Source organism: Oryctolagus cuniculus, chromosome 13 (genome assembly GCF_051225735.1).
Source record: "Oryctolagus cuniculus isolate XC-2025 breed Fujian yellow rabbit chromosome 13, ASM5122573v1, whole genome shotgun sequence".
Taxonomy (NCBI): Eukaryota; Metazoa; Chordata; class Mammalia; order Lagomorpha; family Leporidae; genus Oryctolagus; species Oryctolagus cuniculus.
In genome coordinates this window covers 24424885-24452818 of record NC_142879.1, presented here as the reverse complement: position 1 = coordinate 24452818, position 27934 = coordinate 24424885, and the positions used below count along the sequence as shown (strand labels likewise).

Below are 27934 nucleotides of genomic sequence, written 5' to 3'. Positions count from 1 at the left end.
TCTGTCCCTGGGCGGCAGCCGGCAGGTAGCTTCTGACCAAAAACCGCTCCTGCCAGGACCTGTTCCGCTTGCTCGCCTCCTTCCCTCTGCCGCGTGGACGCCGGGTTTGGAAGGGCAGAGAAGAGTTGAACGTCTCTCCTGTGAAGCAGAGCGGGGGTCAGGCTGGGGGGCTGCCCCTCTGCTCCCCTGGGCCCTATCATTTAGACCCTGGGGTGGGGTTTGCTCCCTGGGACAGAAGCTGTGCCCTGGCCCTGTGGCCTCAAGTCCTCACCTGAAAACTACAGTGTCATGGGCCCCGGCTCCAGGGATCACATAATGAGACAGACCCCAGTCTGCCCTGCCCGGCAGTGAGAGCTGCCGCCGGCTTTCACTGGCACCATGGCCTCTGACTTGCAGTTCCTGGAAAGGAGACAAACAGCAGGCTCTGAGGCCTTGGAGGAAGGAATCGGAGCTGGGGGCCCTTTTCTGTGCCCGTAGCCCCCACGCGGCTCTCTCCTCATGAGGATCAGAAGGTGCAAGCCACTGAAGAAAGGGCACAGATGGCAACCAAGCCTTGTGCCAACCCCAAACACGGGGGCCCCAGAACCTCGCGGAATCCAGCGCTCACCGTACACACGCTTTCTGCAAGCTCTTACCATCCCTGTTGCTTCACTAACCTTTTACAGAGGGGAAGGCTGCGCAGGCTGACATGCCTCAATCAACCCATTGTATAGATGAGCAAACTAAAAACAGCCAACCACTGACTCATCTGCCAATAGTCTTGCAGCTACTGGGTGGCGGGGACAGGGCGGGGAGCGTTCTCCTGATCCCGACCCAGAGCTCTTCCCACCCTGCAGAGTCACCCGTGAGTGGGAGACGCCTTCCTGTCACTTCCCGGCCTGTTGCCTGGGTTCTCACAGGGCTCAGGCTCCGTCTTTGGCTGAAATACGTACTGTTTTTTGTTGGCCTTTTTGAGGAGCGTGGGCTCGGAGCAGTAGGAGGACTTCCCTTTGCTTCCAATGCTCAGGCAGCTGGAGCAGCAGCCGCAGGGCCCGGCGGCCAGGGGTCCCTGGTGCATGGGCACCAGGCTGCTGCTGATATGGAGGGAGCCATTGACCAGGCAGTTGAGGGACCTGGCGCCAGGCGGGGCGGGCCGGGGGCTGTGCTGGCAGGGCAGCCGGGGCAGCGTGGGCAGGGGCGCGCTCTGGTCCAGGGCAGGCGCCTCGGTGATGGTGATCTCAGGGGAGCTGGGTCTGGAGGCTTCTGAGGGTTGAGGGAGGGGCGGCCGGTCCTCCACCTCCGGGCGGCCGCCTGGGCTGTGCATGTTCATGTGTAGCTTCCTCATGTGGTGCACCACGGCGGCTGCGTTGAAAGCTTGCTAAGGAGACACAGGCAGCCTCTGGCCTTCTGCATCCTCGCGCTCGCCCGCTGCCCACTTCGAGGGCTCCAGTGCCAGCTGGGACACCCCAAGGAGAGCCCTTGCACAGCCCCTACCCTAGCCCAGAGTCTGGGGGCCCAGCACAGCCTGCCCACCCCCTGGAGAGAACGACTCACCCTCCACTTGCTCTTGGCAAAATTCTTTTGGATCTGGAGGCTGACGGATGGGTAGATGTCTCGGTGGAGGGCCGTGTTCCCGTCAATCCTGCGGGCACAGGAGAGGACATCTGGCTACCGGGTGAGTGCGGACCCTCAGGGCTGGGCAGGGGGCAGTGCATGCAGGCCGGGAACCAAGTTGAGAGGAGTGTCCCGGAGAGGACAGCCCACAGGAGGAAGGGCTAGAACCAGGCTGCCTTTTGGCAAAACCAAACAGGAGCTTGAGAGCAGGGTTGGCAAACTACAGCCGGTGAGCCAAATCTACCAGTTGACTGTTTCTGTTACAAAGTTTTCATCTGCAGAGAGTCACCCCCCTTCACGTAGGCAGTCTGTGGTTGCACGTGTGGTTGGCCAGCAGAGCTGTGTTGTTGCCATAGAGACGGTATGGCCAGCAAAGCCTGGAATACTTGCTGTCTGGCCCTCCACAGAAAGAGCTTATTGACCCCTGCATCACAGGATGCTTGCGTCCTCACCACCCTTGAGCTCAGAGTCTCACTCCCGACCCTCCTCCTCCTGGAAGCCTGCCTCCATGAAGCCTTCTGCCAAAGACTGCCCTTCCCCCATCCCCTCATTCTCCACCTCTGAGTGTTCCTCACACACCTGCTGTGTGCACAGTACTGCGCCAACTACTAAGAGACCCAGGGAAGCAAGAGATTTGAGCCCTGATCCCTAGCAGCCCACAGTCTAAGTGTGGGGTGTTGTCCATGCCGAGGTATCGTCTATTGTCGTACAAGGAGGACTGGGGAGGCGGAGGCGCACGTGGCCTGCAGGACTCAGGGAAGGGCCGAGGCTGATGTGGATGCTGGAGGATGCTAGACAGAGGGCAAGAGGCAGGTGGTGAAAATGGTGACTCAAGCTGTGGTTAGAACAAAGCTTGGTGGAGGGGTGGAGGAGGGCAGAAAGGTGTATGTAGCTCTTAGACCCATGTGCAACACAGAAGCTGTGCTAGGGATCCTGGGAAATGAAGCCGGATATAAAGGGTCAGGGCAAGGACAAAGGAATCTGGGCTTGCAGTGGTAGGAGGTGGGGAGCTTTTGTAAAATCTTGAGCAGGGTTGGGGCTGGCATTGTGGTGTAGTGGGTAAAGCCACCACCTGCGACACTGGCATCCCATTTGGGCACCAGTTCATGTCCCAGCTGCTCCATTTCTGATCTAGTTCCTTGCTAATGGCCTGGGAAAGCAGTAGAAGATGGCCCAAGTGCTTGGGCCCCTGCACCTGTGTGGGAAACCCGAAAGAAGCTCCTGGCTCCTGGCTTTGGCCCAAACGAGCACTGGCCATCGCGGCCATCTAAGGAGTGAACCAGCGGATGGAACATCTCTCTCTCTCTCTGTCTCTCCATCTCTCTCTCTGTGACTCTAACTTTCAGAGTAAATAAATCTAAAACAAACAAAAAAGATGCTTCAAGGCTTTACTTCTTTACCAGTTGGCCATTTTGTGCTTGATCTGGAATCACATGGAACAGGTTTTGCTCACAGAGGACAAGACGGAGTTTCTGTTACTGAGTGCCTCCTGGGGAACTAGTGCTGAGTGTTGTGCCCTATAGGAGCCCACACTCACGGCTGCATGACAGTGTCTGGCTGCCTCTGCCTCCTGCCCTGACTGTGACTCAGCTGCCGCCCTGTCCCCTCTCAATGCTGTCTGTGTGGCCAAGGAACAGTGTGTGCTCCTGACACGTCGCAACAGTCAGTGGCTCAGGGCAAGCAGGGTCTGGGGACAGCAACGTGCACAAGGCGGCAAGGTTGGGGGAAGCAGAGGCCGGGGTCCTGAGTGCACCCCATTTCTCACTCACCAGGGGTGCCTCAAGGCCTTCTCACAGGTGTACCGCTCATTCGGGTCCTTCTCTAGCAGGTGGCAAATAAAATCCTTGGCTAAGGGGTGGAATCAAAGACACGACAACTGAGGACCAGATTTCATGACTGATGGAAAATCACTTCCGGGCTGGTGGGTGGCAGTGAATGCATGCTTAGTTAATCTCCCAAAGAGGCAATTTTAAGAGTCTTAAAAGAGAGAGGGAAAAAAAAAAAGCCAAGCCACCTAGCAGCAACCCACCAGAAGCCACCACCGAGATGCTGCACGCAGCCTCACCCACTCAGCTCTGCAGAAACGTCGCTGTCACGCGGCAGGGATTCCTGCTCGCCACCTTTGCATGCGTTTGCACCATCCATGGGCCAACACCCGCACATGGGCACACATGTGAGTGCCGGCCTACTCCAGCTCTGGTCTACACCGAGCAGGCCCAGCAAGCCTGGAGCATTTGCTGCTTGCACACACAGACACTGCACACTCTGCTCCGGTCTCTAGCCCCTTGGTCTTGCCTGTCTGGGACACTCGCCCCTACCTGACCCTGCCCTGCTGGCCTCCCCTCTACACCGCACCCTCCCAATCCTCTCCCCCCCGCCCAACCCCTGCCACCTGCTCCAGACCCACCGAGGTTCTGTCTCCAGGAAAACAAATGCATGAGCCTCAAATGCAAACAGTGTATCTGGCCTTTGAACCAGATGCAGATCTCTCCACTTTCCTTGGCAGCTTGTCCTGTCCAATCCCCAGGGACTTGGCAGAGCCAGGACTGCCATCTTTTGTTAAGCTCTTTTCTCCACCGAGCCTGTTGTCTCGTCCTTCACACCCACCGCGCCTACCTGACTCAGAAATGTCATCCCAGAACGGCGACTCGAACTCATAGGAGCCCTCCTTGATCTTCTCAAACAGCTTCGACTCGGTTTCTTCGTAGAACGGGGGGTACCCGCACAGCCTGCAGTGAGACAGGAGGGAGGTGGTGCTGCATCCCCTTCCTCCCCAAGCCTGCCTCCCTCTCCTCCCCCAGCCTCCCACTGCACACACACAAGAGGGCAACGAGGCTCCCGGGCCAGCCGTGTGACCAAGGACATGGGTCTGCCTCTGGTTCGGGTATGACTTAGGCCCTGGAGGTTTGGGCAGGAGCCAGGCTTGAAACAGGCATCCCCAGAGGGTCCCTCTGTCCTCCACCCCCCAGGCCCGTACTGCCCCTGACTCTTGGGTGTGGAGAAGGACCTGTCAGCAGGGTTGTAGAGAGTCCACTTGAGTGTAAGTTTCAGGAGGGATTTTTTTTTTTTTTTTTTTGGACAGGCAGAGTTAGTGAGAGAGAGAGACAGAGAGAAAGGTCTTCCTTCCATTGGTTCACCCTGCAAATGGCACTACGGCTGGCGCGCTGTGCCGATCCGAAGCCAGGAGCCAGGTACTTCCTACTGGTCTCCCATGCGGGTGCGGGGCCCAAACACTTGGGCCATCCTCCACTGCCTTCCCGGGCCACAGCAGAGAGCTGGCCTGGAAGAGGGGCAACTGGTACAGAATCTGGCGCCCCAACTGGGACTAGAACCTGGGGTGCCAGCGCCGCAGGTGGAGGATTAGCCAAGTGAGCCATGGCACCGCCCAAGAGGGATTTATTTAGTTTGCTTCATTGACTGCCCCTAGCCCCTAGCCCGGCAGCGATGCAGAGCAGGCTGTCAGTGAACACTTATTGAGAAAATGAATGAGTGAGTGACATTAGTCCATAGAAGCGGAGGAAACAGAGACCTGAATCCTCACTTGGGGTAGACAGGAGAAGCAGGTTACTTTTCTCTGGGTCAAGTGCACTACAGGTGAGGAGGCATGGCAGGGCAAGGGTCATGAGCAGGTTGGGAAGGGGAGAGCCGGAAAATGCACGGAGGGGAGCAAGAGGCAGAGGCCCCGAGCAGCTCCGTCCTGGCCATGGTTTTGCCTTAGGCTGACGTCACCAGGAGAGAGGCAGGAACACTGGGCCCACCTGGCTTCCAGGCCTGGCTCATCCCACTCTTTCACTGCTGGTTCCAGAGTGGGACTCACATTTACCCACAGGAAGTGGGGGTGGGGAGCAGAAGGAGGGAGTGCCTGGGGGCTGAGCTGGGTTCCTGCTGAGCTGGTTTTGTAGCTTGATGGCGACTGGGGGACAGAAGAACCTTTGGAGCTGTATGCGAGAGTAGGGGTGTGTGTGTGTGTGTGTGCACGCACCTGCACCTGCACATGTACAGGCTTTGGAGGAGGAGCAGAGACAGGGGAGGGGAGGGAAGTGGGTGAGCAGGCTCCCAGATTGCTCAGGGCCCTGAGACAGTGGAGCTTCTACTCACAGGATGTAGGTGATGACGCCAATGGACCAGCAATCCACGGCCTTGCTGTAGGGCTTCTGGGCCAGCACTTCGGGGGCTGTGGCAAAGCAATGGCTGAGTCAGGGTGGGGTGCAAGGGAACAGGGCTGTGGGGGTGGGGACTGGAGTTCAGGAAGACGCTTGCAGGAGAGGGCTAGGGCAGCCACCTCCCAGAGAGCAGGGGCTGGGTCTCCCCAGGAAAGACTGCTTCTTTCTGCAAAGAGAAACCCGGACTTCTCCCTCAGCCTGGACATTCCCCACTCCAGTGTGCATGTCGCCCCCAGCAGCCTGAGCGCTCCCGGAAGGCACGGCCTGTGTTTTCCCGCTCAGACTGGGAGATCTTTGGGGTAGGTGCTATCTCCCCTACTAGACTGGGGGCCCCCTCAGACTGGGTGCGTTCTGTGGGAAGGGCTTTGCTGCTTGGACTGCGAGCTCCGCGAGGAGGGCTGAGGGCTTGCCTTGTGCTGCTTGGAGCTCTGGGCAGCAGAGCTGCCTTCTGCATGCATCTCAGACTCGAGGGCCTGGTGCCCACTGAGGCTCCGCACCTGCTGCTCGTGACTGCTCTCCCAGATTCCTCTCCTGAGTCAGGGCCCGGCTTCCCACTCCCCAACTCCTATAGGTGATGCCTAGCCAGGAGGAAAGGGGCAGGAGTGGACGCCGTGGGTCTCTGCTTTCTCCACCACAGTTCCCAGGGATGCTGCCACTGTGTCCTGCCTGCCCTCTTCTTCTGGGAAGCCTTGGGAGCCGACAGGGCTGCTCAGGCCTGAGACACCCCCCCCACACCATTGCCAGTTTCCCAGGGTCCCTCGTCCAGTGCATATTTGGGAGCCCACATCTGGGTTCCTCAGGCACAAACTCCATATCCTGTGGTTCCAGGCACTGAGCAGTGAAGGGTGGGGCTGAGCTCCAAAGTGGGAGAAAGCAGAGCGGGTGAGCACTCAATCCCTGAGGTCTCTCCTGCTCTCTGGGTTCGAGATCTTGTCTAGGCCCTCGGTCTAGCTGGAAAGACAAAGCCAGGAAGTCTGTCTGCAAGAGTGATAGTACAACCATGAGGTGGCTTCAAAATTTCATGGGAAATCTGTGTTATCTCCTTATTCCATGAATTTGTTGGAGCCCCTTCATATAGACAGAGCTGTAGGGAGGGCTCAGGAGTGAGGTGTCTCTAAAGACGTAAGATTTGGGATCAGTAGGGAAAGTGGTAGAGACAGATGGATTAACTAGCCTGAAACCTCATAAGTGAACCTAGGGGCTCCCCTGAAGTTGAATCCTATAACCTCACAATCACATCTCTGACTAACACACATGTGGTTGAATGCAGCCAACTGGTCAACCTCCCTCCTGTTCGCAGACTCACCCACATAGCCTGGGGTCCCACAGGCAGTGGACATGACACCGTTCTGTTCCATCTTGGACAGACCGAAATCCGTGATCATTATCTTAGAGTTCTCTTCTGGGGTGAGGTACAGCAAGTTTTCTGGCTACAAGGGAACAGAATTATGCAATGTTGCATACAATCACCTAAGACACATCACTTTCCACTTGATACAGTTTTTTAGAAAGCTGAGCCCTGGGCCAAGCTCTTCTTCCCCCATTCTTCTCTGCTCCCTCCTGCCTGCCCCTTCACCCTGTACCTCATGCTCTGTGTCTTGCCTGTAGCCCTGATGTCACTCTATCTTATAGCATCAATATATTAACTCCTCCCCCCAATTACCCCAGGAAGACCCCAAGTCAGCCCGCCTCACCCCCAGGTACTCCAGACCTGTTGGTTTCATTAGGGACTCCACCCAAGTGAACTGTCTCTGATCTTGTCAAAGGCTAGTGCAATACCTATGTGCCATGTAGACTCTCAATAAGGTGTTTGTTGCACTTGATTTTGATTATGGGTGGAGTCAAGAAATTCGTGGCTTATTTTGATACTCTGATAGAGTGCGAGATTTGGGGAAAGGTGAAGGTGCACAGGAACAATGACTGCTGGGTAATCTGAGGGCAGAAGGGACTTGGGAGTCACTCAGTCCAGTCCTCTCACTCTGCAGAGCTTAGCCGTCCCACCATGCATGCAGCTTCCTTCCCATCGGGGGCTCCCGCCTTGCCACCTTTAAGTCTCTGTGGACGATGCCATTCTCGTGGAGGTATTTCACAGCGGACAGCACCTGCTGGATCACCAGGCTGGCATCCTTCTCTGTGTAGACGCCCCGCTCCAGGATCCGGTCAAAGAGCTCCCCACCGGAAACTCTGCAGACAGAGGGGCAAGGGCGGGAATCCAGCTCTTATTTCAGGCTAAAGGAATGAGAATGAGGTTGCTCTGTAGGTACTGGGGACGCAGCTGTGCTGGGACAGGCAGGCACCGTGAACTGTGTTTTGTATGGTTCCAGTCTCAGCATGCCTCTTCTGGGTGCCTGGAATGCCTCCCCTAAGGAGTCATTGGCCTCTCTCTGGAAACTTCCTTTCACGGCACATGCCCTTGGCTGGGGTTGCACAAGAAGACAATTATCCCTTAGCGTGGCCACAGTTATCTGCCTTCCTTCCTGGCCTAGGACACAGGGAGTACCTAAGGCTGAAATTGCCTTAGGATGTAGGGGTGTTTTGGGACTCAGATTACGTGGTTATCTCAGACTCAGAAGAGCTTAATGATCAAGTCCAATCTCCCATTTCTTGGATTCTCTCGCACTGTCTTTTCTGGGAAGTTTTCTAGTCGGTATTAGAACACTCAAGCATCAGAGGACTCTCTACCTCCGAAGAGACTTTTATTTTTTGGCATCTTTTTAATATCTCCTTATATCATGAAGAAATCTGACTCCTGTTGTACCTACCGGATGATACCCATTTCATCGTCTGAGACCACACGAAACAAGAGTAATATCCTTTCTGGCAGATCTTTCCAAGTACATGAAGACAGAGAAATGCCCTCGCAAGGCCTTGCCTTCTCAGGGGCAAACACTTCCAGGTGATTCCACCTGCGAGTCAGGGTTTCTGCTCTCCTGGCCAGCCTTGCCCCATCATCGTTCCACGATGGGAGATGTGGTAATGCAAACCCAACTGCACACCACATAGGACCAGGAAATGGAATTTCTCCAATCAAAATGCACACCCACCATCCTGCTCCTTGTGTTTCTGGAGAGAAAAGCCCACAAGGAAAATGCTGTGTGCACACAGCTGCGACTCCCTGACCCTGGCAGCCTGGGTCCAGGAACTGGTGCCCCAGGGGTCTAGCAGCTCCTCCATCACGTGCTACTCCTGCTGAATTGGCCTCAAGGTGCCACGTGGTCCCTGCTCACTGCTCAGTGTCACTCTGGGCCCTCCCACTTTGGCTGCCAGCTACCTTTCTTCTCTGGGTCCTTAGGTGAGCTCAGGTCTTGGTCAGTTGCCACGGCCTCAGTTTGTTCCTTAGTTTCTGAGGAATCAGCCTGTCAGTCAAAAACCATGTTGCCTTGAGCCACGCGGAGATCCCAGAGTGGTGTGTGTGCCCATGTGTGTGCACGTGTGTGCCTTATAGATGGAATTGTCCCTGAACCCCAAGCTGAGCTCATAGGGGAGCCAGCCAGCCTCTACAAGCAAGAAGCGTGTTTGAATATGACAATGGCACGGAGAACTTTCTCACAGAGTGCCATTTCCATCCTCCAAACGGACACACACAATCACAGCCTGTTTAGAATTCAGGTGGCTCGCTTTTGAAAAAATGTCTTTCTGTTGAATTGAAACCTGTGTACTGGTGGCTTCTTATAGGAACTTTACTCTGGAGTGATGCTAAAACATCTAACATCAAGTCTGATGGACAAGGAATGGTTCAAATGGATTCAATCTATGATGCTAGAGAGAATTTCTGGTGGTTTCCTCCCTCGCCTGGCATAACCCCCTCAATTGCTGGGTTGCGGGGAGCTCCAAGAAGCCCCAGGGGAGGGGTGCGGCAGCAGAGGAGCATGGGCAGGTTGAGGTTGCAGCTATTTGCTGACTGGCTGGAGCTATGCTACCTGGCAAGGCTGTGTGGGGGCACACCGCATCAATACCAGCCCCAGTGTTACCTATACGGGACACGGCCATGATCAGAGGCATAGTGAGCCTGAAAGGAGTCTCAGAGCTTCAGAGCCTCTTGGACTAATTCTTGATTTTGCCTTTTAATCATCATCCCCTCACCACCAAGTAGCATCGTCTCAGCCTCCCGGGGCCCAGCAGAGCTCTCTGGGGAAAGCAGGTGGCCTCCCACTTACAGCTGCATGACCAGGTAGTAGTGAGTGGTGCTCTCATAGATGTCCTCCAGGGTCACGATGTTCTCATGCTTGATTCTGGGGAAAAGAAAGCACTGTGGTGAAAGGCGTGTGGCTCAGGTTCTCAGATAAGGAACACAGACCCAACCCACAAGTTTCTGTCCACGAGTGTGGCAATGTTCATGAGGACAGAGTCCTTGGGAGGCCTTCACAACAAGCAGGGGGTCACAAAGCCATCCCCCAGAAAAGACTCTAAGGTGCTTTTTTTTTTTTTTTGACAGGCAGAGTGGACAGTGAGAGAGAGACAGAGAGAGAAAGGTCTTCCTTTTGCCGTTGGTTCACCCTCCAATGGCCGCCGCGGCCGGCGCACTGCAGGGCCCAAGCACTTGGGCCATCCTCCACTGCACTCCCTGGCCACAGCAGAGAGCTGGCCCGGAAGAGGGGCAACCAGGACAGAATCCGGTGCCCCAACCAGGACTAGAACCCGGAGTACTGGCGCCACAGGCAGAGGATTAGCCTAGTGAGCCGCAGCACCGGCCTAAGGTGCTCTTAATCCGTATCTGTTGAGTGAATAATTGATCAGCCTGCCTTCAAGGAACAAATGTTTCACTGTTACTCCAGGAATCTCTAACGTTAGTAAGACAGAAAGGGAAAAGACCCCAGGAAGGCTAAGGGAGTGCCCCACACCAGGTTATCCAACAAGAGGGACCTGGATCTTCATCACGTAAGGGAGTGTATTTCAATACAGGGGTTCTCCTGTTGGGTAGCCAGGGAGGAAGTGTTGAAAAAAAAATGCCATCCCAGGATGCTTAGTTTTGGAGTGGGTTCTGGGGGATGCCTTAGATGGGTGGCTCCCAACCAGGGGCTAGTCTGTCTCTTCCGGGACACTTTGCAATATCTTGAGACATTATTGGAGTGGAGGGAGGCGCTACTGGCATCTAGTGGGTAGAGGCAGAAGTGCTGCCCATCATGCAGCACTGCACAGGTAGCCCCCAGGACAGCTAGGGTATCAATAGTGTGGTGGTCGGGAAACCCTGCTCCCAGCCATCCTTGTCTGGCATTATTCAGAGACCATGGCAAGCAGAATAATCATATTAGCTGACGGGCTTGGCTTTCCAGGCAGCAGCTGTGCCCATGCCATAAACAGGAAATTCTCTAGGAAGTTTTACTCATGGTTATGCGGCACAGGGGCTAAGAACTTAGACTCTGAGTCAGCTCGGCCTGGGTTCAGATTTGGCTGAGACATGTACTAATTGGGTAATTTTAGCTGGCTTATGTAAATCTTCCAAGGATAATTTTCCTTGAATGAAAAGTACATCTTTCTCCTAGCATTATATCAGGATTAAAAGAGATAATGCATGAAAAATGCTTAGCACAGACCCCTGGGAATGGAAAAAACATCGTCACTGGTAACTATTTTATGGAAATATCCAGATAATTTTTTAAAAGATTTGCTGTAGTGGCTGTTTTATGGAGTCACTCATAAGCTGATAATTCTTTTTTTTTTTTTTTTTGACAGACAGAGTTAGACAGTGAGAGAGAGAGAGAGAAAGGTTTTCTTTCCATTGGTTCACCCCCCAGATGGCCACTACGGCCGGTGCGCTGCACCGATCCGAAGCCAGGAGCCAGGTGCTTCCTCCTGGTCTCCCATGCGGGTGCAGGGCCCAAGGACTTGGGCCACCCTCCACTGCCTTCCCAGGCCACGGCAGAGAGCTGGCCTGGAAGAGGTGCAACCGGGACAGAATCCGGCGCCCCAATCGGGACTAGAACCCGGAGTACTGGCGCCACAGGCAGAGGATTAGCCTATTGAGCTGTGGCGCCAGCCACATAAGCTGATAATTCTAACATTAATTTTTTGGTTATCCACTCACTGAACAAGTATCTGTTGAGTGTCTTTGCTGCTGATACAATGCAATAAGAAAGACAGCCATAGTCCCTGATCTCAGTGAGTTTATAGTGTTTCTCAGCCCTAATGTCTCTCGACCCCAGACCGACTCTCAGGCTGAATTTCCTTTCTGCACTGCCCTTCTTGCTCTTACAACATTCTGCTCCTCCCTCAATGTCCTGCTTTGAAAATGTTCCCCTATTCATGAACACACACATGAGCAAATGAATCCGTTTCCTCTGAACTCTCCCTCCTTTGGGTGGGACTCGCATCCGTGGGATTGGAGTTTGCAATGGGCTGCTCTGTGTCTGCCTGGAAAGCGTGAGCTCCTGAGAGCAGGGAACCATGTGTGCCTTGTCCTGTGGTCCCAGACCTGGCTGGGTGCACCTGGCACACGTGGCCTCACCATGGCGGTTCCACAGGGCCTTCCTGTAAGTGTCCCACTCGGAACCTGTGATGGTTTGTTAGCGAAGTCTTCATCCTCATGGTGGTTGGGCTGTTAAACCTGCAATTGCTTTGGACCAAACTGAGGCTAACTCCCAAATCTTCTGTTGCCTCCTTAATCATTGATTTCGGCTGCCACTGGGCCTCAATTGATTTTAGTTCCTTTGAGCTAGTTACTCTTTGGCCTATGTGCACCAACCAGCTCTGTGGCCAGTGGGTGCAGGAACACTGCAGCCAGAAAAAAGAGGGAGGCAGGACAGTGGTGTGATCACCCTGAGCTCATTGACCTGAGCTAACTGTGACTCTGGTGTAGAAAACCTGAAAGGCGCTGTTGCCCTCCCAGCCCTGTACCCAGCCCACCCACGACCCACTCACTTTTTCAACACGGCGATTTCATTCTCCAGGCTGCTGTCCCGGAAGGCGGGGGACTTCTTGATGCACTTTAGGGCGAAGAGCTTCCCGGTCACCCTTTGCTTCACCAGGAAAACTTCAGAAAAAGCTCCCCTGGGGACGAGACATGCGGAGATAAAACTTACTGCTGGCTGGAGAACATGGAGAGGCAAAACAGATGGGGAGGTGCAGGAAGTGGATAACGCGTTCCCATGGTCAGGGTGGGCACCGTGAACCGTACCGGGGGCAGGGCCTATCTGCATATCCATATTTTCTTTCCCTAGGAGATCGTACTGGGAGGAAAAGAGCCCCCCACAGACTCAGGCACAAGGCAGGTGCTAATGCCTGGTGCTACGATTTGGGAGCACTCTACTTTGGCTGTGGCAAGGTTTCACCATTGCAAAACCCATTGACGAGAGACCACTGCAGCTAGTTCGCTTCACTTCCAACACAGTACAGCATGACACACTGGCATGGCAGTTAGAGCAACTCTACCTGGCCCAGGTTCAGAGAGAAAAGACTCCTGTATCGATTTTAGCTAGTGATAGTCACACTGAACCAATGATCAGAGGATAAGAGGGCGGAGCAAACGCTCATTCATTCAGTAGCATCTGCAAGGACCATGGACAGAGTCCAGGAGCTTCTGACGCAGGCTTTCTGAAGACAGAGGCAATGGACCCCAGTGGGAATACAGGGTCAGATTCCAAGTCACAGGCGTCTTGATTTGAAGGGGCTCCTCTGGAGAAGAGGCCATCAGGACAGCAGTCAAGCTAGGGGTAGGTGCTGGAGCCTTGGTTTCTCATGTTAGAAACCAAGCTTTTGGGGGTGACAAGTTGTCTCCAGCTGCCTCCTGCTAAAGTGGGAAGACTGGCAGCATCTGATTCATTCATAGGATTGTTCAGATTAAATGATCTCACGTATGTGAAGTGCTTAGACGTGTTCTTGCACCTATGAAAACCATATGTGTTTGGTACCGTTCTCATTGTTATGGCTATGATTGGATTATCCTGGGGGACAATACCTGGTGGTACAGGGAACATAGAGTCTAAGTGAGCAGACAGCTGAGCCACCTCTCCCCTGCCAGCTGGGAGTCCTACAACGAAGGCCCCAAAGCAGCGAAGCTTTAGTAAGCACATTACACATCTGCATTAGAAAATACTTGGCACTTCCTGTTTCCCCCAGCTGCACTTGCAACTGACTTCATCAGAGCCTCCAGAGACGGCTCTATTCATCCATTCGCACCCTCAGCCCTCAGCCAAGGTTCACCCAGCACCTACTGAGTCGTAGACCCGGGAGAGAAAAGAGTTAGTGTCTCCATGCTCAAGGAGGCTACCAACGAGGGCGGAACAGGGAGAAGTAAGCAATCAGCGTTTGATTTGAAAACTGCTCTGAGGTGTTCTGTGAATGCCTGTGGAACTCACGGAAGCTCTGTGGGGCAGGCACTGGGTAGCATTGGCTGGCTTAGAATCTGAGACAAGACACACACAAATAATAAGAATGACTATTACGAGACCACAGACAAAGGGATACTTAAGACAGGGGCTCTCTGATGGTTGGGCATGATGTGCACTGCACAACTCCAGCAGGTGCCACTCCTGTGGGAGCCACATGTACATATCATAATTACTACAGCGGGCAGAGGCCAGAGGGAAGGACACCTTTTCCAGAATGGGTGCCAAATGACTCCTTGGGAGAGCAGAAGAGCGTTAAGTTCATGGCCCTCTGCTTCTAAGAGTATGCTGAGCTCAGTTTTAAGAGATGAATGAGTTATCCCAGTGAGGGAAAAAAAGAATTGGAAATGTTTCCTACAGGAGTAAGAAGGAAGCATGAGAAAAAGCATGGGACTGCAGAGAGCAGGTAGGCGCAGGGCAGCCGGTGGGATGAGCCAGCACTATCTGTCAAGTCCTAGCTCTGCTTCCCGTTAATGCACAGGGGATGCTGGGTTCCTGACACACACAGGGAGACCTGCATTGTGTTCTTGGCTTCTGCCTTGGACCTGGCCTAGCCCTGCCCGTTGTGGATACTTGGGGACTGAACCAGCAGAAGGGAGTACTCTCTCTCTCTCTCAAATAAATCATATTTTTTAAAAACAGCATATTTGCATATAGCATGTGTCCATCCTCTGCTGTACTTTAAGTCATCTTTAGAGTACTTACAATATCCAATACCATGGCCGGCGCTGCGGCTCACTAGGCTAATCCTCCACCTTGCGGCGCTGGCACACCAGGTTCTAGTCCCGGTTGCCCCTCTTCCAGGCCAGCTCTCTGCTGTGGCCAGGGAGTGCAGTGGAGGATGGCCCAAGTGCTTGGGCCCTGCACCCCATGGGAGACCAGGATAAGTACCTGGCTCCTGGCTTCGGATCAGCGCGGTGCGCCGGCCACAGCGTGCCAGCCGCGGCAGCCATTGGAGGGTGAACCAACGGCAAGGAAGACCTTTCTGTCTCTCTCTCTCTCTCTCACTGTCCACTCTGCCTGTCAAAAAAAAATATCCAATACCATGACGTTACATAAATAACTGTTGTCCTGAATTGTTTAGGGAAAAATGATGAGAAATAAAATTCTGTACATGTTCAGTGCAGAGGTACGTTTTTAAAAATACGTCAGTCATAGTTGGTTGAATCCACAAGATGTGGATCCCGGGGATGTGGCAGGCCAGCTGTGCAGTGAAATGTTGACAGTCAGGGAGTTGGGGTGGTGGGATACGGGGCTCATCGCACTGTTTTCTTACATTTCAGCACATGCACAGTTAAACACGGGAGGGATACGCTGTCAGACGCCTCAGGTCCAGAGGCCACTGAGCTCAGAGCCCTGCGTCTCTCTTGACAGTCCTGCGGCTCGAGTCTGGCAGACTGGAAATAAGCTCCTGACCTGGGCTTCCTCCTCCCGCTCTGCTCTTGGTCTCTGGGCTGCTTAGCAAACCATTTCTGATTCACTCCTGAGTCTGGCTCTCTCCCCTGCCAGATCACCCTCTCCAGCCACCTCTGTTTTGGCAGAGGCCCTAATGGAAGATCGATGTTCTGACGACTGGCACCACCACACAGAGCCTCCACCTGCCTGGGCCAGAGGGCCCAGAGCTCTGCTCCCCGCCATGCCTGGCTCCTCTGTGTCCACGGTGAGAGTGTGTGCAGCCATCATGGCTTGCAGTCACAGTCTCCCGGCCCAAGGGTGGAGGGTGGAGGACCGAGGGTGGAGGACCGAGGGTGGAGGGTGGAGCTCCACTCAGCCAGAACTGGCCACAGGGAAAGCTTGCCCGAATGCGCAGGCCGCTAGCTGCTCCTCACCGTCCAGGTCCAATTAGCTCAGACTAATTAGCCGTCCAGCTACGGTTTGGAGGCTGCTGCCAGCCTGCGTCAGAGGCTGTGCCCTCCTGGGGGGAGAGGCAGGGCTAAGTGGAGAGTCAGCTCTGGACACGCTGTCTCTGGCCTACCGGCTGTGCGATCATTGTGAAGGGGTGGTGTAGACACCCCACAGGCTAGGAGGGGTTTGGCTTTCAGCACAGCTGAGTGGAGAAGAGAGGAAGGAGGGTCAGAGGATGGGGACGGGAGCCATCTCAGGTGTGTGCGGCCTAGGCGGACAGCGGGCTCCGCCTGTCCACTGCCAGGCGGAAATGCGGAAGCCAGGTGAGGAGGCCCAGGGGTGTTGCAGGGTCACTGGGTGCCCAGCAGTGTCCCCCAATTCCTCTTTTCATGACTAGGGCAAGATTCTCCAAGTTGTCACCCATCTGGAAGGAAGGTACGGCTCACTGGGGAGCGGGCAGATGGAGGGGGAGCCATGGGAAACAGCTGGGATTCCCCTAGGGTTCCAGAGCGTCATGTCACCCCAGTATTACCCCCAGTGTACCCCCAACTTCACACTCCACCCCACAGGCCATACAATTCTCCCAGGTCCCTTACCCAGCATCCTACAGCAGTTCATGCATCAGGGGGAGCCCAGAGCAACCCCGCCCCCTCCCCACAGTCTCCCGCCCCGGGACTTACGACCCCAGCACTTCCATGAAGATGAAGGTTTTGCGGATGTTGGTGGTTTGTTTCTTCCAGGAACTGCAGTCCTCTTCCTCCTTTCTCCCCATGGCCTCCAGAGTTGAACCTTCAGGGGGTGCTTGGTGAGGGGTAGAGAAGAAAAGATCTGTTCAGCTGAGTAAGACGAGAGCAAACAGGAGAGAGGACCTAGAATATTCTCATCTTTTATGCTATGGCCAGAAGGCTGGGTTAGAAGCAAAATCTGGATAGCTGTCAAAAACAAGAGTAGTCTTCCTAGTGGCTTTTGGGAATTACATTGGATTTTATTGAATGCCTCCTATGTGAACACGTGCTTGCTACATGCTCAAGGAGTTTGTCCAGTAGTGGAATCTCTGTGTTGTAGGACATGCATTTGTTAAGGGCAATGGTGAGGACATGGATTGATTAAAAATATTTGTTTAGGAAGCAGACACACACAGACACACACACAGAATGGGGGAGAGAGAGAGAGAGAGAGAGAGCGAGAGAGAGCAAGCATACGCTCTGATCCACTGGTTCCGTCCCCAAATGCCTACAACAGCGGTGGCCAAAGCTAGGAGCTGGGAAGCCAATCCACATGGACACAGGATGGCAGTGACCCAGTTATTTTAGCCATCTCTGCTGTCTCCCAGGGTCTGCATTAGAAGGAGACTCTATTGCTAGGAACTAAACCCAAGCACTCCACGGTGGGGCGTGGGCATCTTAACTGTTAGACAAAATCCCCACCCCACATGTATGGGTTAACACAGGGCTGTCCACCGTGAGGGATCAGAGCTGAGTGATGGCATTTCCTGTTACACAAATGATGGCCCAGGTGTTCGGACTGCAGAGTCAGCCTGGCTCCTTCCCACCATCACAACTCTGCCACCTCCCCCGAGCACTGCTGCTCCTACTCTCCCCTGCCTGGTCGATGTTAAATGAGTGATTGTCAGATAAATGAGCATGCTTTGGCCGTGTGACTCCCATATCGCTGAGCACAGTTATTCAATAATATCTAATTTGAATCATGTCCTAACTTTATATCAGAGTCCCGGAGTTACCTCATTCACTCAACAGCTGACCTGCATTGGTTTAGCTCTGATGATGTGTCGGGTGCTAAATGTGAACCTGTGGCTTACATCCCAGAAGGCCGACTTCCTGAGAGGCAGGCAATGACCAAGTGCATTGGCACCTACATGGTTACGAGGCGTGGGGAACATCTGGGGGTGTCGTAGAGGCAGGGGGGAGGGCTTCCGCGGATAAGGGCCTGTTGAAGTGGACACTGGAAGTCTGTGAAGGGACTGATCAAGCAAAGAGCATGTGAAGGGGCCTCTGGGCAGAAGGCACAAGACCCCAAAGCCTGAAGGGAGGCATGAGCTGAGGGGACAGCATGGCTGGGGCCGAGGGGCTCCCCAGGGCCTGGGCTGGTGAGTAGGTGGGGACAGGCACGAAGGGGACAGGCCATTCAGGGCTTAATAGATCCATACTAGGATTTCTTTGAAGTGAGTCGGGAAGACAGGGAGGTTTTTTTTTGGACAGGCAGAGTGGATAGTGAGAGAGAGAGAGAAAGGTCTTCCTTTGCCGTTCGTTCACCCTCCAATGGCCGCTGCAGCCGGCTTACCGCGCTGATCCGAAGGCAGGAGCCAGGTGCTTCTCCTGGTCTCCCATGGGGTGCAGGGCCCAAGCACTTGGGCCATCCTCCACTGCACTCCCTGGCCACAGCAGAGAGCTGGCCTGGAAGAGGGGCAACCGGGACAGACTCCGGCGCCCCGACCGGGACTAGAACCCGGTGTGCCGGCGCCGCAAGGCGGAGGATTAGCCTAGTGAGCCACGGCGCCGGCCGGGAGGTTTCTTTAGCAGGGGAGTTAAGTTACACCTTTCCTGCTTGAAAGAGCTCCCTTCGGCTGATCCGAGACGGGAGTGCAGGATGCAAGAGCTGCTGCATGGAAAATTGGGACGAAGTCCAGGAGGACGATGACGGTGGCTTGGCCCACAGTGGCAGCAGAGAGAATGAGGGACCTGGGATGTGAGCTGGGAGTCCAGTCACCTACGGTCTCTGCTGCTGTGCTGTGTGTTGGGCAGAAATCCGGACGCTCCTGCATTTCTGGCAGGTGCATCTGGGGGTGGGAGGAGGGTGCCCTCGGGGAGGTGGCGAAGGCGAGAGAGAAATGTGTGCTTGGAGTGTGGTGAGGTGGAGTGGAGGGATCATTGCTCCTTCTACCCCCTAGCACAGCTGCAGCTGGATGGCAGGGCTGCTGGGAGTAGTGGCGGCAGCACCACTTCTGCCAACACCTTCCTCCCCATTCGCCTTGAACCTGACAGTGAAGTAGGAAAATGCTCCTCTTAGGCGATGCCCCTCTTCCCCCACTTTTAAAAACTGCCAAAGAATTCGTGAGATCTTCTGGTAGCCTCAGAACCAAAAGAAAGCACGTGCCCCCACAATTTACTATTAGGGGAAGAGCATAGGTTTGGAGGTGAACCTGGGTTCAAATCCTGCCTCTTCCAATTGCTAGTCACGTGGCCTTGGGCAAGGTACTTCCTTTTCTCGTCCGTTTCCCCACCTGTAAAATGGGGACCAACCTCTTACAACGTGGTGAAGGCTAAGCCAAGGAGTGCCCGTGGGACCGCTGCCTCACACACGGTGGACAGTGCTAGCAGAGACGGCTTTGAAGACGTTTATGTGTGTGTTTCATTCCTGCTCATCCGCGTCTGGAGGACCCACATCAGACAATGGGTTCTGCAGTCCAGAGGAAACCACGTGTGCCGTGAAGGCACAACCATGGGACTTGGAGACCCTGGGAGTGAGAATGCTGAGATGTAAGTGAGGTCCCTAACAGAGAGGAAGACGAGGTAGAAAGATGGACGCCATCTGTAGAGTGGATCTGCGAAGGGGAGGGGGACACAGAGGGTGTGGTCACTAGAAGAACACGTCTGCTTTCACCCCTGGGAGTAGACAACTCCCTAGGAATGGGGTGACTGGTGCCAGGAATGGCGGGCTTCCCAGGACCCTGCCACTGGGAGGCTGCCAGTCTAGCAGGAGCTCTGGCTGCAGCCGCCTCTAACGGGGCAGTGAGCAATCATGGGGAGGCCTGGGGGCAGAAGCTGAGTCCGGGACAGTGTTGCATGAGGGGCAGGGACCTCAGGAGTTCCCCCCACGGCCTGTGCAGGCTGCAGCCCCTTATACCAGTCCATGACAGCCAACTGCACAGCTCTCTCCAACTTCACGTTTCGTGGTGTCACGTGGGGAACTCAAAATCGACCAAGGAAAATGGCAAATGTACAGTTAGGAATTCATCCCCCCGACCCCAGAACCAGTCATCAAACCTTTGCCAGCTCACCATTGCCTGCAGCCCTGGAACAGCCACAGGGCTGGTCAGCTGGGGTTGGGAAGAAGAGATGGTTACCACCTGCACTTCTCTTGGGATCAGGGCCATTAGTGGACTATTGAGCATGGTCCCCCCGCCCCCATGATATGGTGAAGGCTAAACAAAAGAGTGCCATTGGTCCCCATGGGTCAGATGAGCTCAGCCACACTTCTGAGGTCACCAGCCAGCTGCTACCTGGGGGCTCCAAGTTCCCTGCTAGCCTGAGGCCCTTTCTCCCACACCACACCAAGGTCAAGTGAGTACCTTACCACACAAGATGCCACCTTGAAACAGAGCAGCAGGAGGAAAGGCCATCTCAAGGCTGTTCTTTCCTGAAAGAGACGGGATCAGCCGAATGAAACTCTAAAGCGGAAGACATCCCAAGGCCACAGTGGCCAAGTTCAAAGTTTAAATCCCCCACGTTCCTTTTGGCCACCTAGTAGAGTGGGAGGTCAGGAGACTTGTACTGGAGCCGAAGAGGCCACATTTTCTTTGTGAATTTTAGCTCAGTGTGTACATCTGCAGCTTGGCTATCGAATCAGTGGTGCCTATTTATTGTTGCAAAAAAAAAAAAAAAAAAAGCATGTGAGAAATGTTCAGATTTCCTTTATTTTCCCCTGCCCATGGGCCATGTGGTGGCCTAAGTGTGTGTCTTCAGGCTCACTTGTTGGTTTGCTCCTTTTGGCACGGTGGCTGCAGTGCAGGATGGGCCGGTCCCTAACTTTCAGGGTAAGCACTGCAAGGTGCAAACAAATGTTCCTGGACTGGTTACAATGACCTTGGGAGGATGAAACAGGAGATTTCAAAACCTCTATTGAAAATGGAGTTGAAAGGAAAACTTTTTTGGTGCCCCCTGCCGAAAGTCAACATTCAGCCATAGTTTTTTTTTTTTTTCCCCCTGTAATACACGTGTCCCACAAACTTTTGGGAGACTCCTCCTGACAGGTGGAGCTGGCATCCTGAAACAAGGCATTCCAATCAGGGCATCTCTGTAGGCAGCTGCCATTCTGCAGATTCCACCTAGCAGCTTCCATCTAACAGGGCGCGTGGCATCTGGGATGCAGGAACTCCCACCCCCCAGGCAGCCAAGAGGGAAACGAGGAAGTTTGCCTTAGAGCTTGTCCCTACAGTCTATCACTCTTGTCGGGGCTTCAAGAGTATCGCTGAGCTAAGTCTCCAAGACACCAGAACTGCTCCTGGCTGGGCGGACCCCTCGCAGCCGGGGAGTCCCCAGGGACGCAGAGGATGCTGGCAAAGGAGCAAAACCCACAGTCAGCTGTGTGTGCCCCTCTTGGTGCCTCTCCTCCCTGCCCGGGGCACCAGGGCTGTGCTGGCTGCTTTTGCAGGCCAGGAGCCGATGCTGAGCAGGCTCCCCGGCTCAGGGCTGGACTGGCCGGCCGCTCACCACTGCCCCTCCTGGAGCCCTGGGGAATGACCGCCTGCTCCCCAGGAGGCTCTGCCACCTCATTAGCAGATCTGTACTCACTGTTCCTTCTTCTCCATCTCGCTTAAATAGCTTAAAAAACATAGTATTCTTAGCCCAGGCTGGGCTGTAAGAAAACATCTTTCCCGCCCACCCCTCCTCCCATACACCGAAGCCTAGCAATTCAGTTCCATATTCAGTGCCATGTGGCAAACTCAGGGGCCCGGATCCGGAATCTCCCACCTGAGCCCTTCCTTCCCACGCTAGGGGACCTCCCCCAGACCCCCAGGCCCTGTGCATGCTGCAGGTCTAACCTCGGCTTGGAAAGACCGCGGCTCCCCACCGTGCCCCCACCGCACACCCTCCGCTCTTAACTGCTGTCATCCCGGCCCTCCCTTCCGGAGGGAAAGGAATTCTGAGAAGCCCGAAGCCCCAGCATTGCGCTCATCTGCTTCTCCCGTGTACGCCTTGCCTTTCTCTCCCTTTCCCGCAACAAGTCCCACTGGGTTCCGAGCCCACGGGCAGCCGCTGTAGGCTTCTCTGAGACGTCACGTGGACAGCTCAGGGGACACCGCAGATGCTGGCAGCGTGGCTGGCTCGGGACCTCCACTCCTCAACAGCGCAAGACCCTCGAGAACATTCTGCCAAAAGGGCCCCTGGTAGAGCCCGTGACTTTATTCATGCACCATGTTGGAGTTGCCAAGGTGATACTCCTCCACCGAACAAGCGTGTATTTGTATCCCCTGGATTCATACAGACATGTCTGTACTGTGAACTTGGCCTTGAAAGGAAGTGCTTACGATTGGGTTAGAAAGACCAAATGTAGGTGCATAAATAAACAACATCTGCTTAAAGGCCAGGGAGCAGGCTTACTCCTCTCTGAATCCCTAGTGCCTGGCACACACTGCAGGTCCAGTGAGGGAGGGAGGGGGGCCTGACTGGAGACTTGACCAAGGCAGGCTTTGTGCAGGGCTTGGACTCAAGGTGGATCCTGAAGGGTGGGAGGAGGTATTCGTCAGAGAGGAGACCTGAGCCGGGGAGCAGGAAGGGGGCGGTCCCCTCCCCAGAGTCCTCCCCAGGATGCCCTGCCTGTGGCACAGTGGCGGCAGGTGGCACCGGCCGGGTTTCCGTGCCCCTACTGCAGGGAGAGGAGATGCAGCCCCAGGGTTGGGGTCCGGGTCCAGGTCATGGTCAGCACAGCTTCTCTGGGATGCTCCAAGAGCCCAACCTTGCAGGAGAGTCAGCCCACCGTTCTCCCAAAGTTACTCCCTAGGGGGAGAGCCGGCCCTTTCTTTTGTAACTCCCATGTCAACCTGAAGGCACCCGTGGGAGGTCAGTGGAGAGCAGCTCCACCAGGACTGAGATCTGTCCATCTTGTTGTCTCCCTTGGGCCTTGCACGGCGCCTGGCCCCTCTTGGTGCCTGATCGCAGTCTGGGGTCAGTCTCCCGTCCCCCTGGGAGGGCTCTGCCTACAGGCCAGGCAGTGCAGCGCTGGGGTGGATGCCGCCCTGGAGTGCACTCCTCGGGCCTGGCAGTGGGGTCCGAGGCAAGAGCAGCACGCCTGGCTGTTGATGAGGTGCTGGTGAGAGACGCTGGGGCTCTGAGCCCAGGAGGCAGCGCCCTCCCCAGAGCCTTGCTCGCTCTCCTTGCAGGCTCCATCTGGTCCCTGGAGCAGGGCTCGTTCCAGAGAGGGCTCTCGGGCAGATGACATGCTTCTGCAGAGACCTCCTCCCGGCCGCCACACGCCCCCAAGGTGCCAGGTCACCTCATGACCTCAAGCCGCCTGGACCCTCTGCCTGGACCCAGGCTGCTGACCCCCTGCCCCACACGGCCTCCCCACCAAAAGCTCCCTGTCTGAGTCGCAGTTAGGACCCTGCTCTGAGGGCCTTGCACAATGGGGCAGCTGGGCTCAGAGCCGCAGAGCGTTGCCCTCCTCCTAGGATGTGCTAGAGTCCTGGGGAAACTTCGCACCGGAATGCAGAGGCCTCCCATCCAGCCTGCTCCGATGCCTGTGCAATGCAGGAATGCCACACCATGCTCTTCCTACACGGGGCCTGAGCAAAGCAGAGGAGACGCGGACAGGGAAGGAGAGGGTCTTGAGTACCCACAGCTGCCAGCTCTCAGCTCTGCCTACAGCAGGTGTCACCCCACTTTTGCTGGGGCTCTCACTTGGGCTCCCAGGCAAGGAGGCATGAATCACTCTGGGGCAGAGTGAGCAAACCCCAGCCCTTCCAGAGCCCCAGAGCCTGGCTTTTTTTTTTTTTTTTTTTTTTTTTAACTGACCTTAGAGGAGGCAGCTCACAGGGACATTCACAGTCTCTGCTCTCAGAGTTTTCCATTCCCATGAGCCTTGGGGGCAAGGTCATCAGTTGGATCACCTCTAACAACAATGTGCTGTCTGCCTCCAGGCTGGGGCACAGGAATCATGGAACTACAGACACCACTTGGTTCCAAAGGGGTCAAAGGTGATACGAAAGGGCCAGGGCTAGAAATGTCCTTGCCCTGGTTCCATCTCCTGGACTCTGGTCCACGTTAGGTTCTCCACCATTCTCCGGAATGAGACGTAAAAGAACCCAGGCTCTGGCTCCGATCTCGGCTTGGTGCCAAGGAGCTGGGCAGCCCCGGGCAAATGGCTGTACATCTCTGAGTGTCCATCTCTCTCTTTAGTGAAAGCAGAAGACTGGACCGGACTGTGGATTCCTGAAGTTTGCTTCCAGAGTGAGCCCCGGTAGACTCTCTGTGAGGAAAGTGCATTTGCTGCTCATGCTGGCCATCGTCTGGGAGACCGGTGATCCACACTAGCTACAAGAGCTGCTGAGCACTGTGGAAGACAACTGCTTAATGCCTTTCAACCTGGCATTGCCCAAATCCAGTGGATAGTGAAACTCCTCCTGTATCACACAGTAACAGCCCAGGAGCCTGGGGTTGCGCGGGGCGTACTTTGGAAAATGTGAACCAGGCCACCCCCAAGGCTGTGAGTCTGTATTTTTTTTGGTGGAACATACATAATTTCTGGCAGTCTTCTGCCAGCACTCAGAGTGCTGCCCCCAGCTCGCAGTGCCACGGGCTCAGGGCTGGGTCTGTGCTGCTGTCAGAACTCATTTGCAGTTCATGGGCTGCAACCCAAGGGGCTCGTCAGCTTGCCAGAGCCCAGCCCCTGAACTGTACAGGCCCCTGGAGACTCCCGACCACAGACAAACCCCAAAGACCAACCACTCCTTCCCCCAGGCCTCTGCGGATCCAGAGGTCAGCTCTGTGGTCAGTTCCTGTTCATGAAATAATCGAAGGAAAAGGACTCCCAATTGTTGCCACCAGTTAATTCTAGAAGCAAACCCACAGTTAAGTCCAACCAAGTCACTCCTGCTGCGGTGGCCAGCCAGAGTCCACGTGCTCCTTAAGGGTTATTGTCAGCTTATAGAGACAAAGAACATTGCCCAGGGATTCATCTGGGCATGGCTGAGAGATCAACGCGTGGGGGTCCTTGGGGAGGGCAGGCTGTGCTACTTCTCTTTACAGGCCCTCCTGTGCACAGGGGCCTCAGCTTTCTCACCTGCTAAATGGGAGTCATGATCCCCGTTCCATTTCTCAGCAGGTGTAATGTGCCAGTGGACAAGAGAGCTTTTATGGGATCACTAAAGTGCCAGCAGCAGGCCCGCGTTACGGGCACGTAAATTAAAGAGCAAGCGCTGGAAAAAGAGAAACGAATAACGATTCGAGACGGGGACCGGCTGCTGCCTGGGCTGTCCCCGGCTCCCTCTGGCCTGTCACATCTGAGCGTCTCCTCTCACTGTGCTTCCGGCGTCTTGAACCATGCATTACTTTTCATACGGCATGGCCCTGAATACAGCCAACACTTTTATATGGGATTCAAGCAGGCAAACAGGGACCCCTCACAACCCTGGAGGGACGCGTTTGCTTCCTCACAGGCGGACCACGTGCCGGTCTCCGTGGGGGTACCTTCTAGGGAGTTCTTACGGCTAATGCTGCCTTGAAGTCTAACACTCCAGCAAGCGGTGCCTCCTGCATGCAGGTGTGGGCCAATTAGTGTGAACCCCACCCCAGCCAGGCACTGCGTGTGGCTCCCGGAAGGGGAGAGGACGGACAGAGACCGGGCTGGGGGAGTGCAGGAGGAAGGACAGCAGAGCTCAGGACCAGGACAGCTGTGTCAAGACACCCTGAGGACACGGGTCTGACAGCCCTGAAGCCCCCTGCCCCCACCCCACCAGCTTGCTTTCCTGCTGGCAGCCGGCCACTCAGCCCCAGCCCCTTGCCATTGACCATGGCGGCGCGCCTGCGGTTGTAGCGCCAGGCACGCAGGCTGTTTGCAGACTCGGCCGCTCCCCCTCTCATTCATGCTGCAGCTCATTCACTCCGCGGGCTCTGGCAGGCTGCGGCTGGGCGCACACTCGCACATACTCCGTGTGGCAATTTATTTCTGGGTGTATGTGCGTGTGTGTGTGAGTGTGTGTGTGTGTGCGCGCGCGTGAGTGTGGGCAGAGGGAGCGGGGGAGGTGTTCTCCTCTTAGAGGGGGCTGTTTTCCACTTCCAGCCGGAATTTCAGAGTATTTAGTAGTGCCATGGCCTCCGCACCTGGCAGGGGCACCGTGCAGGCACGTGGCATGCATGATCATGTTCAATGCCTCACTGCCACCTTTCAAGGTAACCTCATTTCTAATGAAGGTGCTGGTGGGTAGAAATAAGTGTTCAGCAAACGCGCCAATTCAAAGAGATAGTAAATGATGGGGCCGGGAGGCCGCTCACCTCCACCTTCCTCCTTAGGCTGCTGTCATGCGAACCCCTCGGGAAGACCTGGGAAAGGCTGAGTGCCCCCGGCCACACACATACACACACTCCCGGCTCCACCTCAGCCTCTCCTGGCTCCAGCTGTTCAGTCTTTCTCACCCAAATCTCAGCCTTCTTCCCCAAAGTTCTGCCCCCGCCTCTCAAAGGATAACTCTTAACGCATGCACACGTGCACACACAGACACACTTCACGGCGACCTGCCAATTCAACCCCTTATCACAAGATGGGGACTCAGATGCTACCACCATCAAATGGGTAGCCCCAGTCATCAGCTTTGCAACTTGGCAACTGAGCAAGCTCTCTGAGCCTCAGTGGTCTGGCACCCCCGCCCACCTGCCTGGATGGTCCTCCAGGTTGATTAATCAAGAGCAGACGGGAAGCTGTCGAGCGTGAGCCCTGTATCCGCTATTACTAAGCACTTTGTGTTCTGGCCTGTTTCTGATGTGGGTCTCATTTTTAGCCCTGGGTAAGCAGGGTCAGTAGGAAGAGACAGCTGGTTGTGTCTCTGGCCCCTCATCTGGAAGCGATGATCTCCTTACCCAAGACCGAACCAGCTGGCCTCTCTTGACCCTGCTCAGACATTTCCTCATGATCAATTTCTCTGGCTCCGGAGTAAAAGGCTGGCCAGCCACGCACTGCAGCCAGATCAGCGCCAGCCCTGGCAGCTGCCTCTGCCTCTGGGAGCTGCAGGGTTAATGTTTGTGCGTCAAAGTTACGTGGAGAGAAGGGGCCACGGTGTGGATGGGGGTGGAAGTGGAGGTGGTGGTGAGTCCAGACCTCCTTGCAAGCATCTTTTCCTGCGAACTGAACCAGGGAAGTTGGAAGGCAGGAGGGAGATAGACGCGCCCCTGGGGAAGGTGAAGGAGCAGTCTTGTGACTGACAGCAGTAGTGCACCCGCCAGTGTTGTGCATCCAGGACAGCACGGCCAGGAGGGCCCCAGGCAGATCCTCCTCCCAGGGCTTTGCAGAGCCTCGGGCTATTTACAAACCTTCCTTTTAGCCTGTGGAGTCTCCAGCCTCTCCCAGCAGGAGACGGGCAGAGCGGGAATCTCCCCACTAGTCTGGTGGATCAGAGAGGTTAAGAGCTGAAGGTTGAGCAGGAAGGAGGGGAGCCGGAGAGCTGGAGGTCCTGACACCCCGCAGAGCCCGGGGGTTGTCCCGAATACTCAGGCATTGCAGGAGGGACTTGGGTGTCCTGCTCCCCTTCCCCTGCCCACAAGTGCAAAACAGTTCCCACTGGAGCCAGCCTAGGGTTGATGGTCACAGGGCTCCCCAGGAACGACCCCTCCAGCCAGACCCCCACGCAGACGTATTTTCCAAAGCTGCTGCAACTTACCCTTGACACCAGCGAGTCGGAGCCCACTGGAACTGGGGCTGAAATCAATGCCCAAGTTGCTCCCCAAAGTGGCTCCCCAAATTCACTCCCCAGGTGCCGCGCCTCCCACTCAGCAAGGAGCCCCCTCCCCAGTGCCCAGAAAGAAGCGGGTTCTCTTACCGGAGGAGGTCGCGGGGACTCCCGAAGAATCCTGCTCAGGGCTCCGACACCCCAGCTCCTACAGGTCTGTAAGGATTAGCTGCTCCAGTGCTTAACAATAAACCCAATTAAAGGGGAGGAATGCAGGGGTTTTCTTTCCCAGGACCGTAACCAGGCAGCCTTAAAGGGGAGTGAAAGTAGCTAGGAGGGCTGGCATCTCTCCTTCCTCTCCTGTACTCTGCTCTCCCTCCCTCCAGAGAGCA

At 55.3% G+C, this 27934-nt stretch overlaps 1 protein-coding gene across 3 annotated transcripts; it reads right to left on the bottom strand.

Moving 5' to 3' along the window:
- Window position 1: 1 nt before the first annotated feature.
- CAMK1G (calcium/calmodulin dependent protein kinase IG) lies at window positions 2-27934 on the bottom strand. Of its 3 annotated transcripts, none has more exons than XM_051820531.3 (14): window positions 27693-27934; window positions 20235-20302; window positions 16606-16726; window positions 12615-12743; window positions 9914-9988; window positions 7802-7940; window positions 7063-7186; window positions 5692-5767; window positions 4210-4322; window positions 3363-3441; window positions 1534-1621; window positions 933-1357; window positions 272-399; window positions 2-138 (listed from the first exon to the last, which is right to left on the bottom strand). In XM_051820531.3, the coding sequence occupies exons 3-13, from the start codon at window positions 16695-16697 to the stop codon at window positions 309-311; spliced, it is 1431 nt and encodes a 476-aa protein (XP_051676491.1). In that variant the 5' UTR covers window positions 16698-16726; window positions 20235-20302; window positions 27693-27934; the 3' UTR covers window positions 2-138; window positions 272-308. The 3 variants fall into 3 exon arrangements, with proteins under 3 accessions (XP_051676491.1, XP_002717588.3, XP_089168242.1); XM_002717542.6 differs by having other exon boundaries at window positions 20240-20302; window positions 27693-27931; XM_089312116.1 differs by lacking the exon at window positions 27693-27934 and adding an exon at window positions 26737-26818 and having other exon boundaries at window positions 20240-20302.